At 47.8% G+C, this 12,958-nt stretch overlaps 1 protein-coding gene across 8 annotated transcripts; it reads left to right on the plus strand.

The window, feature by feature from the left end:
• The first annotated feature begins 1,381 nt into the window (after positions 1–1,381).
• On the plus strand, positions 1,382–12,266 carry SPDYC (speedy/RINGO cell cycle regulator family member C). 8 transcript variants are annotated; one of them, XM_075569941.1, is made up of 7 exons: positions 1,382–1,472; positions 4,588–4,842; positions 5,061–5,119; positions 5,654–5,739; positions 8,088–8,259; positions 8,752–9,046; positions 11,949–12,266. In XM_075569941.1, exons 2-7 carry the CDS (start codon positions 4,629–4,631, stop codon positions 12,008–12,010), a joined length of 888 nt encoding a protein of 295 aa, XP_075426056.1. In that variant the 5' UTR covers positions 1,382–1,472; positions 4,588–4,628; the 3' UTR covers positions 12,011–12,266. The 8 variants fall into 8 exon arrangements, with proteins under 8 accessions (XP_075426056.1, XP_075426057.1, XP_075426052.1 ...); XM_075569942.1 differs by having other exon boundaries at positions 1,388–1,467; XM_075569937.1 differs by having other exon boundaries at positions 1,425–1,569.
• Positions 12,267–12,958: the final 692 nt, after the last annotated feature.

A 12,958-nucleotide genomic window follows, 5' to 3' on the forward strand; every position in this document is an offset into this window, starting at 1 on the left:
GCGCAGGAAGGAGCCCACGTAACCCTAGCCTACCTGGGAAGTCTCTGAGCAGGGACTACGAGTCCCATGAGCCTCTGCACACCCCACGTGACGCCAGGGAGCCAATAGGGCCTAGGATCTGCCTAGAGGGAGAGAATAGATACATTTCGCGTGCTGAGCCCACGCTAGTTAGTCAGAGCCAGGAGCAGCCAGGGGAAGGAGGTAGGGTGCAGGAGTCAGTGACTCCCTGCACTAGGCCAGCAGCCCCCAAGGCCCGAGATAGCCCTGAGCCACCCAGTAGTATTGAGTGTTGTGTCAAGGACAGCCCTCAGGTTAGGGACCCTGCCACTTACGTTCTAGAGCCAGTTAGGGACACACCAGAGGTTTGGGCTCAGACCTTCGCTGTCGTTGCAGTAGCCATCCGGGTGGGATCGCCCCGGACGGTAGCTCCTGCATTCAGCCGACATCAGCCTTCGGATCCTTTGTGAAGTTCCTTGGCAGGTCCGGGCACCGGAGTGTCCGGCAGGTAATCCACAAGTGCACCAACGAGCTCACTTCTATTCACACGGGACATAGTGGCTGCGCAGACACACATACACATCTCACTTGAAGGGTGGGGTAATACTGCGTGGGGCTACTGGACACTGGGTGGGATCATCCGGTGGGGTTTGTGAGGGAAGGTAGTGTCCTGCGCGACGCAACAGTCAGTGTCTCCTCTCGAGAGGGACACCCGTTATTATGTTATATGATTCATATGTTCACCAGTAAAGGTGTTGGTTATTATATGCAAGTACGTTCTATGTGCACAAGTAAAGTCATTGATTGTTTAAACACGGTGTGCTGGTTATTTGTATGTGTCCTGCGAGGAACAATTCCCGCTTTGCCGGGAACCATCGCAGGTGGAGGCGCTGCAACGAGTACAGGGTTACTCCTAATATAATTGCCCCAGGTTCCCCGTGGCGGAAGCTCAGCCATCCTGTGAGCCTAACAGGTAAAGCACCACACCTGGTAACACTAAGTTCCCGCACCCACACTATATCTGCGATAGGGTGGGGTGGAATACCCGTTACACATATTAAAAGGAAACTAAAAAAAAATCGATTGGCCTAGATAACGTCATTAAATGCAGCAAGCTTATTAAGTCTCATTAGCTGTAGGTTGAGTTTAAACCACCATAGATAATTAGACACCCCCTCCTCCCTCCCACCCTTTGATGACATGACTGCTACCCCATGAAGCAACAAAGCGTTCAGTCACCACGGCAACAAGTCAACACAAGACACTACTACAAAGCAGCCTCCCTCCCCAGACTCTGATTGGTCACCCCAAAGCTGGCAGGTGGGCGTGCCCCCAAAACTTTCAACCAATAGGCACCTCTCCCTTTCCCTCGCGCAGAGGGAAAGGGGCGCGTGGGCGCACCTCACGCCCGAGCCCCTCAACCCCATTGGCCATGGGGAGGAGCTGACGGTCCTATAGAAAGGCCGGCAGGTGAGGTAGGCGAGATAGTCACACCCCCCCCATATAGTTGGCCCGAGCCTAGAAGATCACGTGATCGCCTCCCCCTTCTACCTGGCTGCTCCCTCTGCTCAGGTGGGTTCATGGAGAGGACGGTCTCAGTCACAGCAGAGGCGGGAGGGGTGTTGTCTGCTCCCCTGACCAGAGGTTGGGTTCTCGTAACTCCATGAAATACGCATGAACCCTCACACACCATTATGCCTAGTAACGTCAGAGAGGACTTTTACTCTTTGCTCTCACATTAGGCGAGTCCGGCATGCTGCTTATTCCTTGCCGCGAGCCTTCCCTTCCCTGCGCGGTTCGTTTGGCGGGAACCCAGAGCTAGCCGGCGTCCCCCGCCGGCCCATGCGCGAGCCGTGTCCTCGAGCCCGCAGGTGGTGTGGGCGGGAATGTGCCGAGGCTGGTAAGGTGGGGCGCCGCACGTGACCATGCCACACGTGACTGCCCGCGCGCGATTCAGACCACTGTCTTCCCAGATCCGGAGGTGTAAAGCCCCCCCCCCACCTGTATCCCAATGCTGAGTCCTCCATCCCCTGTATCCCAATGCTTAGTCCTGCACCCCCCCCGTATCCCAATGCTTAGTCCTCCACCCCCCTGTATCCCAATGCTGAGTCGTCCTCCATTCCCCCCCCCCGTATCCCAATGCTGAGCGACCCCCCCCTGTATCCCAATGCTGAGTTGTCCTCCAGCCCCCCCGTATCCCAATGCTGAGTCGTCCTCCAGCCCCCCGTATCCCAATGCTGAGTCGTCCTCCACCCCCCCCGTATCCCAATGCTGAGTCGTCCTCCAGCCCCCCGTATCCCAATGCTGAGTCGTCCTCCACCCCCCCGTATCCCAATGCTGAGTCGCCCTCCACCCCCCCCCCCCGTATCCCAATGCTGAGTCGTCCTCCAGCCCCCCGTATCCCAATGCTGAGTCGCCCTCCACCCCCCCCCCCCGTATCCCAATGCTGAGTCGTCCTCCAGCCCCCCGTATCCCAATGCTGAGTCGTCCTCCACCCCCCCCCGTATCCCAATGCTGAGTCGTCCTCCACCCCCCCCGTATCCCAATGCTGAGTCGCCCTCCACCCCCCCCCGTATCCCAATGCTGAGTCGTCGTCCACCCCCCCGTATCCCAATGCTGAGTCGTCGTCCACCCCCCCGTATCCCAATGCTGAGTCGTCGTCCACCCCCCCCCCCCCCGTATCCCAATGCTAAGTCGTCCTCCACCCCCCCCCGTATCCCAATGCTGAGTTGTCCTCTACCCCCCCCCGTATCCCAATGCTGAGTCGTCCTCCACCCCCCCCCCCCCATATCCCAATGCTGAGTCGTCCTCCACCCCCCCCCCCCCCCCCCCCCATATCCCAATGCTGTCTCTCCACCAATGTTTCTTCCGCTCTCGCCCTTTCACGGATCCTCCTCAGTCCTATAGGAAGCATGTCCTTAAAGGCTCTGTCCCTTCCCCTATAGGAAGCATGTCCTTAAAGGCTCAGTCCCTTCCCCTATAGGAAGCATGTCCTTAAAGGCTCAGTCCCTTAAAGTGAACAGGTTACACTTTTTTTTATTTATTTTTAAGAAATTGGACAAGTATTCACATTAAATGTAAATTTTCACTGTAAACCAAAGCTTTGCAAGGGTTTTTCAACCTTTATCTAGTCTCTTGTCAGACTGTCGGTTTCCAGCTCCTTTTTTTTAAATTGCAAAGAGATTATAAAGTAGTCAAATCAGTGGTTGCATATTATTTTTTTAAGTACCCTATAATTGTGGCACTGTAAGGAACCCCAACCCTCTCTAATAGTGTTTGAGATCAGATGCATTGTAAAAAAAAAATGGTATTTTCTATGATTTTCAAATGACCTGAAAACTGCATAGAGCCCTTGAGGGGGATGCCTGGGGGGACCCGAGGGCTCATAGGAAACACTGCATTAGACAAACACAAGTAGCTGTGATTTACTTCAGTCTTCCTGACAAGAAGTGATAAGTATTTTTCGTGTACAAATCCCTTCCTTAGGCTAAGGCTGGGGCCATAGAAGGGGAAGCAGGGCTGGACCGCGCTGACGCTGAGGCTCGCCTGCTGAAATCTGCGCGATTTCATGCCCATGCAGGCGAGCCAGCGGGCGCGATCGGAGGCCGGGGGAGACTGAGGGAGGCGGGTCAGTGACGTCGCTGGGCCAATCGCCTGCGACGCACCAACGTCACGGCGCCGTGACGTTGTCGCTGCTCCGCGCTGATTGGATGTTTTCAGCCGACAGCGCGCTGAAAAACAGCTTGGCTGTCGGCTGAAAAATCCAGCGCCTCCGCACGCCTGCGGACGCTCGCGTGAGCCCCCTCTCAAGGCATCCTCATTGAGGATGCAGGTGCTCAGCGCGGAGCGTCCGCACAGCTCAGCGCGGCCTGTCCTTCTATGGACTCGTCCTAAGTCCCCGCTGGCGCTGAACGCGCTCATGCTTGGAGAGCGCTCCAAGCATGAGCGCCGGGTCTCCGGCTTATACATGCGGGGGAGGGGGGGCATTGCTGGTAGTTCAGTGCGCGGGTAAGTATAGATTTTTTGTTTACTTGCGCACTGATCGCGGCTGAACGTGTGCACGCGCGCACCGCGTGAGTGGGGACTTCCAGATATCTATATATGTAAGCCTCCTTCGCAAGCGCAGCCTGATCAGCGCTAGAAGGGACTTAGCCTTAAAGGGAGATTTGTTTCTGATTATAGTAATATAAGAAATATAGATTTTTGATTTATTACATTGAATTGACCATTTAAAAGGAAACTAATCTGTTGAATTCCTGGTCACGTATTGAAACGGAGAAGATTTGACGTGCACTGTAATTTGGGGTCTTAACCACAGGGCTAGAATACTTGCCTTGTGTAGAGAAAATGGCTGCTGAACTCTGCCTTGGTGCCACAAAAAAACTATAAATATTGCTGCTGTTTCAAGCCTCACAAAAAAAAAATGTCAAGAGCCTGAGGTCTCCACAGAGGTCAGCCCAGCACAGATTGGGGCCAAGACTGCACAGCCAGCAATAGGGGTTGCTGCCGATCACTCCCCAAGGAAGAAAGTTGCTGGGTCTTTTTGTGAGCAAGAGGGATTTCTCTCCTAATCTCCCCCCTCTCTTTCAGATCAGCCCTTGAGCCTGTGTCCCCCTTATTCTCCCGGTGTCATGAGACATGTGCAGAGTGCAACTCGGGACATGCCGGCTGCAAACAGCGGGGTGAAACCGGGCATCGCCAGGGGGCACCTGCACACCCGGGCTGTTGGAGCGCGCAAACCGCGAATCCCTGAGAGAGAGGTCCCCGCAGCCAGGCCCAAGGGGGCGCGCATCCCCCACCTCAACCTGCAGCCCCAGGAGCGTCAGGCTTTCTTCAGGCTCGTGGGTGAGGGTGGGGTGTATGTTGCAATGCTGAGTATCTGTAAACTGGTAACACCGTGCTGTATGAGGTGTATCTATATACTAATAATGAAGGTGCTGCTTTGTATAAAGATGTGGAGGATCTATGATGCACACGCAGCAATGTATAATGGTGGGAGAGTATCAGTTTATCACCCAGTCTGCTACTCTGAATAAATGTTAATGTGATGTTTCTCTTTGCAGAAAATGACTTCATTCAGGAGTTTCTTTCCATGGACGCCTGTCTGAAGATTTCGGACAAGGTTGGAGTCACTGTTATCTTGTTGGTTGTGATGTCGCTTGTATGTACAGTAGATATTTATATAGTACCCACAGTGTATTCAGCGCTTTACAAAAGCGACAATACAGTACATGGAATTATAATGCAGTAAGTGCAACAAACAAAATCAGACAATAGGAAAGAATCCCTGCCCCGGAGAGCTTACACTCTTGTCACAGTGTTTTTCTGCAGTGGGAGAGTAAGACTATGGGTCATACCTCCTGCCTGTCACCCTGAGGGTGAGGGACACTCATACTTTCTGTATTGTGTCCAATGCCTGCTTAGTGGCCTCTGCTGAGCGCTTTTCCATGCAGATTTCAAACGGCTTTATCATTGAAGCCCTTATTCTGAGCTCCTGAGGAGTGTCCAAAGGCCTTGGGATGTCCGTGTGGGAGGATGTAACCCTGCGGTGCCTCTTGCAGCGAGCAGGAAAACGAGGGGAAATGAAGCTGTACACTGGTTAAGAAATGTTTACTATATAATTCTTATATAATACTTTTTATTTTTTTCTTTGCAGTACCTTTTAGCAATGGTATTAGCCTATTTCAAGCGCGCCGGCCTGTACACCAATGAATACACCGCTATGAACTTCTTTGTGGCCCTGTAAGTATTCTGTTCTTGTAGAAGATATGATGTTCAAAATCCAGAGATCAGAGCTATGGGAAATATATAATTAGTCTGGGTCACAGCAATGTGGCCTGTACAGGGTGACAGACATAAGGGAGCTGTGGGACAGTCTGCATTTCCCATAACAGGACCGTTTATATTCTAGCTTTAGAGGGTGTGATAACATAATTTGCCTTCACTGTCTGCAAGAATATGCTTGATATACTTTCCTTCCAGGGGGAGAGCATATTCTTGCAGACAGTGAAGGCAAATTATGTTATCACACTCTTTCAAACTAGAATATAAACGGTCCTGTTATGGGACATGCAGACTCCCACAACTCCCTTATGTCTTTAACTGCACACGTCCCTGGCTTGTCCTTGTTTGGGGTCTTGTATTGCACATTGATTGCCCTGCAGACTACTTTAAATCCAGAATAATGTGTAACTAAAGAAATAAAGGTGGATAACTAACATAAGAACAGGCTATCTTAGCACATATTGGCCTATTTCTTTCCTGAAAGGTTGGCAGATTTTTGGTGCAATCTTGTCGTTTTTTTTGTTTGTTTTTTATGCCTTCCCAATTCTTGTTCTGTGAGTATTTGGCACGGGGATAATTTTGAGATCTTTATTTGGTTGTAGAAGTTATTTTTGCACGGGGAGGAGCAGAGCTGAAGTTTCTGTGGGTTTTATGTCTTGTAAGTGCGAATACAAACTGCTGGCCGGGTGTGACATTCCTGAGTAGTTCACTTCCCAAAGCGGGCTAAAGAATGAGGGGATCTAAAAATGGAGTCGCATGAGCACCTAGGTGTTTAGATACGCGACAGCAGCTGGGCGCACAAGGGATAAAATGTGACTTTCATACCCTGATATCGCTGCTTCTGTTGCATATTAAAATGTCTTGCAGTATTTATTACAAGATGTATTGTATCACCTTGCCATGGGGTGGTGCAATATATTTTGTGCACATACACAGATCCAGTATTCGGTGATCAAAGGGAAATCAACTTAGTGGTAGTCTTATTTAAAGGGTCAGTCCCTCCTAGAAAGAAAGTGTATAGTCATTTGTGGTTAAATTTTTGGTAGCAGATGCTTTGCTATCCCAAGCTAACACACAGAAGTACTTGAATTCATTATTTGATTACATGGAGACTTAGAAGGGGTTTGATTTTTAGTCTGACCCTTTTTATGCAATATCACGGTGTACTCAACAGTGTTCACAGGAAAAGTTCCCTTCTTCACCTTTATCGTCTGAGGACTGGGGGAATAAAGGACCAACGCTCCACCCATTCAGAGGCCTGGGATAAACGGCATTTGTACATTTCCACAGTAACAAGCAGCCGGGGCTCACTGTACGTTAAAGAATCTACTTCAGGTTTATTGCAAAAAGTACCTTGCAAATAAACATTACACAATTAGGGGCACTCCTTGCCCTCTAGTACGGAGGTGGCCAACTCCAGTCCTCGGGCCACCAACAGGATATGTTTTAAAGCTGGGATATCCTTAAAACCTGACCTGTTGGTGGCCTGTGAGGATGGGAGTTGGCCACCCCTGCACCCTAGTAGGTAACGTTGGGTTTATAAACGAGGCGTACCTCAGAATTGTAAATAAACTGGGTGGTGTACATGGTAAGATTACTAATGATACATTTCATGCATTTTTAATATTTCTGACTTCGGTTTCTGTTTTGCCGGCTTATGTATATTCTCCAGGTTTGCTATAAGAAAATTAATTCATGGTACAGGACATTAGTCTGGAGGAGTTGAAGGCCTGATGCTAAGCAGTGTCTTTAACACAGCCAGGGCATTATTGGCCTGTTGATGGTATTAATATTTAGCATTATTATTGTCTAAATGTATGGGGGGGGGGTGTGTGGAGGTTTTGTATCTCCCCCCCCCCCCCCCTCTCCCATAAATTCAACAGCTGTCAAGTCGTTGCTTTTTATGAACAGAACATTTGATTTGACTATTTTCCCTTTGAACCTTGCTGCTGTCTCCCCCTCTAACTCCCTCAGTGACTCTGTTTTCCGTCTCTATCCCCCTCTGCGGATCTCCCCTGCAGGGGGTCGGTCTTCTTACCCCTCCCCTATTTGAGCTGCTGGTCTCTCTGCGGTCAGTGTGCAGCGGTCAGAATGCTGCGGCTCTGAAGCTGATTGGTAGAATATAAAACTTGCCACGTTTCCAAGGTTTGCGTACATTCTAACTCTGCTTTGAGTGGACGGTATAATTGGTGTAGCCTCCAGTACTGAATAAAGGTGCTTCTTTCCCCTTGACACGAGGTCCTTTAAAATGTGCAAAGCAACGAAGATGCCTTTTTGTTCCCAACCGTTCTGCCTTAATCTCTCAGGTATCTGGCCAATGACATGGAGGAGGATGAGGAGGACTATAAGTACGAGATTTTCCCCTGGGCGCTGGGTGACTCGTGGCGGGAGGTGTTCCCGCAGTTTCTGCGGCTCAGGGACAACTTCTGGGCTAAGATGAGTTACAGGGCGGTTGTGAGCAGGAGGTGCTGTGATGAGGTGAGACGGAAGCTGCTCACATCTTGTATATTGTGCCTTTAGATGTGCCCAGCTATGTATAAATGTGCATTAATATACATTAGTGTAATTTCTTTGCAAATATAGATGGATCTTTATGCCTCAAAGTGTAATTCTTATACACCTCCTTACACTAAAAGTGTATCAGAGTGGCTAATTTGGTTCTCAAGTCCACCAACAGATCAGGTTTTCAGGATATTACTGCTTCAGCCCGGGTGCAGTCTTTGACTGAGCCTCCTATGCTGAAGCAGGGAAATCCTGAAAACCTAACCTGTTAGTGGCCTTTGAGGAGGATGGGTGTTGGTCACCCTTGCTATAGAATATAAATCTTCAGACACATGTATAATGTAGTGTTTCAATACGCTGAAACGGAGCTTGCTGCCCTGTAATGGTCTGTATCTAAGCTCTGATCACAAACCTGCTCCTGTATAATGATGCTGAGCCAAGTTCAGAAGGTCAGTCTCTTGTTTGCAGGTGATGTCGAAAGACCCATCTCACTGGGCCTGGCTCCGGGAACGCCCCCTACACCACAGTGGAGCCCTGCGGGGTTATCTCCGGAACGAGGACAACCCATTTCCTCGTGGGCCGGGCTTCACCCCAACCAGCTGTGCCCTCTGCCGGCGACCCAGCGCCTGTGGCTCAGACAGGACAAGCGGCAGCGGCTCCTCTCCGGACACCGATCCCTTCACCCACGGGGAGTGGTCACAGGACCTCCTCATCCTGCCCCCAGACCTGCTACTGGATCCAGGGGCCACTTATGACATCCACAGTGAGTGTCCTCTCCCCATCCCATAGTGCGAGTATGAGGGAGGTTTTAGCACAGAGTTACTAACAAATGCTGTCCCTATAACTGAACTTGCAGCCCTTCAGACCCTATGCACAGGTGTCCAGAGTGTAAAGGGCGCTCCTTAATTGGGGTAAAAGTGCTTATTTAGTCAAAATCTGACAAGACAATATAAAGCGTTCAATCAGTGCAAATGGATATGTGCAATATAAATACAATGTGAAATAACACAATGTGAAAAATAGTTATATACGTGCTAATGTGCACATTAAATATTAATGGTGGAAAAAAATGGAGCTCAAACCCTATGGGGAACAGTCCAGAATTCTCCTTGTGGCAGTGTTGGGGAGCGCAGATGTCACCAAATATGAAAAATACAACATAGTGCAATATATTCCCAGCTGGGTATGAATTACTGATCTTTAAAATGGGGACTCACATTTTCTTAAATATAAACAGCATGTTCCAAATCCCTTTGGTATTCCCAGGCTTAGAATGGGTAGGCTGATCCTGGAATCACCCGGGGCCTATAGATCCAAATGTTTCTGTCTTATGGGGTGTTGTGATCTCAATATAAACAGGAGAACATAGTGCGAACTGTACAACACTATTTTATATAAAAAGGTATTTAAAAATGCAGTGTCAGATTAATATAAGCATGTAAAACACCATGTTATCTGGACACGGCGCTCCCGCCGCCGCCTAGGATCCGGTGTTTCTCAGCCTCTTGTAGTATCGCGACTTCCGGTTGTTCAGGTGATGGATGGAGGGATGTGGCGCGTCTCGAGCTGGCCGCAATAGCACACTACGCGTTCCACTCAAACGGCTTCTGATTAAACAGGCTCCTGACGAAACCATTTGAGCGAAACGCATACAATCTGCTAGTGTTTATTGTGGCTAGCTCTACCCTGCCTCTACGAGACGCGCCACATCCCTTCATTCCATCACCTGACTAATCGGAAGTGTCAGACGGAGAAACGCCGGATCCTAGGCGGCGGTGAGCGCCGTGTCCAGATAACATGGTGTTGTACATGCTTATATTAATCTGACACTGCATTTTTAAATACCTTTAATATAAAATAGTGTTGTACAGTTCGCACTATGTTCTCCTGTTTATATTGAGATCATAACACCCCATAAGACAGACACATTTGGATCTATAGGCCCCGGGTGATTCCAGGATCAGCCTACCCATTCTAAGCCTGGGAATACCAAAGGGATTTGGAACATGCTGTTTATATTTAGGAAAATGCAAGTCCCCATTTTAAAGATCAGTAATTCATACCCAGCTGGGAATATATTGCACTATGTTCGTGTTCTTCACATTTGGGGGCATCTGCGCTCGCCAACCTTTGCAACACTGCACAGGTGCCCTGTAATGTACACTGAACGGATCAAACATCTGTATGTAGTGATACCTTTCATCTGACGTGAGAATAATCTAGATTACATTAGTGCGCAGAGCTTCTAAAACCCCTCAGGTCTCTGTGCTGGGGCAGGGAGTACCTGCCCCTCATACTGCATTGTAATGCCTGAGGTAAAGGGACTCTCCCAAGGTCAGGGAGCGCTCAAGCTGGGATTTGTACCAGGGTTCCCATTTCAAAGGCCGTGTCCTTAACCGCTCCGCAGGCAGGTTCTATGTAACACTTTCACTGTACATTTTTGTGGGGTGTGGTAGGCTAGCAACTAAAACTTCAACCAAGCGGGTTTTTTTTTTTTTCCCCAGGCCTAAAGTTCTAGGTCTGCAACGCAATTGCTTAATTCCATTTATTTGAATGGTGTCCTCACGTAAATAACCTGAAAAAGCAGGTGTACTATTTGAGTTTAATGTTAATGCATTCCACTGGGTGTGCTATGTACTACGTGTATATCTTGTGTAACCAGATCTTCAAAGAATAATAAAGAAACCACCTACCACACCCTAGATCTAAGACCGTGATTTTCTCACAGGACACTGGGCAAGGAACTTGATGCATGAAGTGCTGCACCAAACCAGTTCTTATAATAAAGCCATGTACTGAAGGCAGAACTAGTAAAATAGGTCACCGTAACTAAATATTGGCACGCCATTAACTTCAAGAACGACCAAGTTATCAAATCATTTTTGTATTGAAAATATTCCACTAAAATAAGAAACTTGATGATAAATCAACATTGCATTGCTCTTTTTAAAAAAAAAAAATTTCTATAGAGAAATAATAGTATAATTAAAACTACCCTGGTTTTCAAATGGATATCACACACATGACTATTCTCTGCCCATGGTTTCCTTGCTTACTTTAAATCAGGGGTGGCCAACTCCAGTGCTCAAAGGCCACTAACAGGTCAGGTTTCAGGATATCCCTACTTCAGCACAGGTGGGTCAGTCTTCGAGTGCACCGCCTGTGCTGGAGCAGGGATATCATGAAACCATGACCTTTTTGTGGCCTTTGAGGACTGGAGTTGGCCACCCCTGATTTTAAAGTAAGATTGCCGCAGTCGGTAGCAGTGGTTTTATATTCTCAAACTGCCTAGGAGAAATTAAATGCTTAATTCCTGCTAAAAGATCATAAACAGTTAAATGAATAGAAAATGCAATTGAGCCATTAAGCGGTGTGTAGTAAGCATTTCATTCCTTCCCTGGCAGAGGGGACATCCTGGCTCTCTGATTACAGGGTACAGCAGGATTCTGCTTTGTTTTTTATGGTTTTGCCATGCAAATCCCTGGTGAGAGCTAGTCCTTTCATTTGCTGCAGGTGAGGGAATATGTTAATTCTGACCAACTCCCAATCCTCTGTGGTCTCAACTTAAAGCAAAGTGTCAGATCTGTTCACGTGGCTTCTGCATGACAGCCGTTTGCAGTTGAAGTAAATGTACTCATGTAACATCCCTCTCTCCTCCCTCATAGTACTTCAGGAGCCATTGGTGGGACTGGAGCCGGGAGGAACAGCCTTGGAATGGCACCTGTAGCACCCAGTCAGCCTCTCTGAATCGCCGTGCACTCTCAGCACTTTTCACTGGCTCCCTCATCCGTTTCATGTCGGGCAGGAGATATTGGGGGGGTGGGGGAGAGGAAAAACTGGCTATTCTTCTGTACAAAGCTATTTATGTTCATGTTGGAACTATTTAAACCGTTGCCAGTGTCATTTCAGTTGTGTGTAAATAAGATGTAAATGTAATTGTACGTTCTTGGCGGTCACGAATAAAGATCACCAAGTGAACACTACTTCAGGTATAGTTAAATATATCAGTATGTCTCGCACCATGCGTTAGTATTCAGCACACCTAAAGGTTCATATACATTTTAAGCACTAGTTGCATTTAACATTAGTTAATTTCCCTTTTTTTGTAAAAAATAAATAAATAAAGGAAGGTACTTAAAATAATAAAAATATCCCTGATAGAATTTGGGGGAGATTGTTGCTTGCAATGGAAGCTGTTACAAGGTTATGGTGTGAAATGACCGCAAGCATGTCCATTTTAACATCAAGCATGGCTTCTGCATAGATAATGCCACTGTCACCTACACACTGCAGTACAGTGGAGGCACGTCACCTGGTGACTTGAATATTCATTTATGTAAGCTTTCTAAATCCAGAGGCTGGTAAAAATGAACTACTTTAAAAAAATAAATAAAAACATATAGTATCGCACGTTTTGCCATCTTGTCCTCAAATTGTCATTACAAGTATTACATTGCTGTATCTTCCCAGCAGTTTATCAATCGTTTTATATTGGTGTATAAACTGGTCAGAAGTACCTTCTTACTACTATTTACTATTTTTAGCAGAATGGTTTGTAAATAGAATCACATATATTTATTGTTTATTTTTCACTTGATCCTTTTAGATGCATTGCTAAATCTGTGGCAATTTGTATCACACTGAAGCCTTTTTGGGGATTGGGAAACATTGCACT

This window comes from Ascaphus truei, chromosome 14 (genome assembly GCF_040206685.1).
Source record: "Ascaphus truei isolate aAscTru1 chromosome 14, aAscTru1.hap1, whole genome shotgun sequence".
Lineage (NCBI taxonomy): Eukaryota > Metazoa > Chordata > Amphibia > Anura > Ascaphidae > Ascaphus > Ascaphus truei.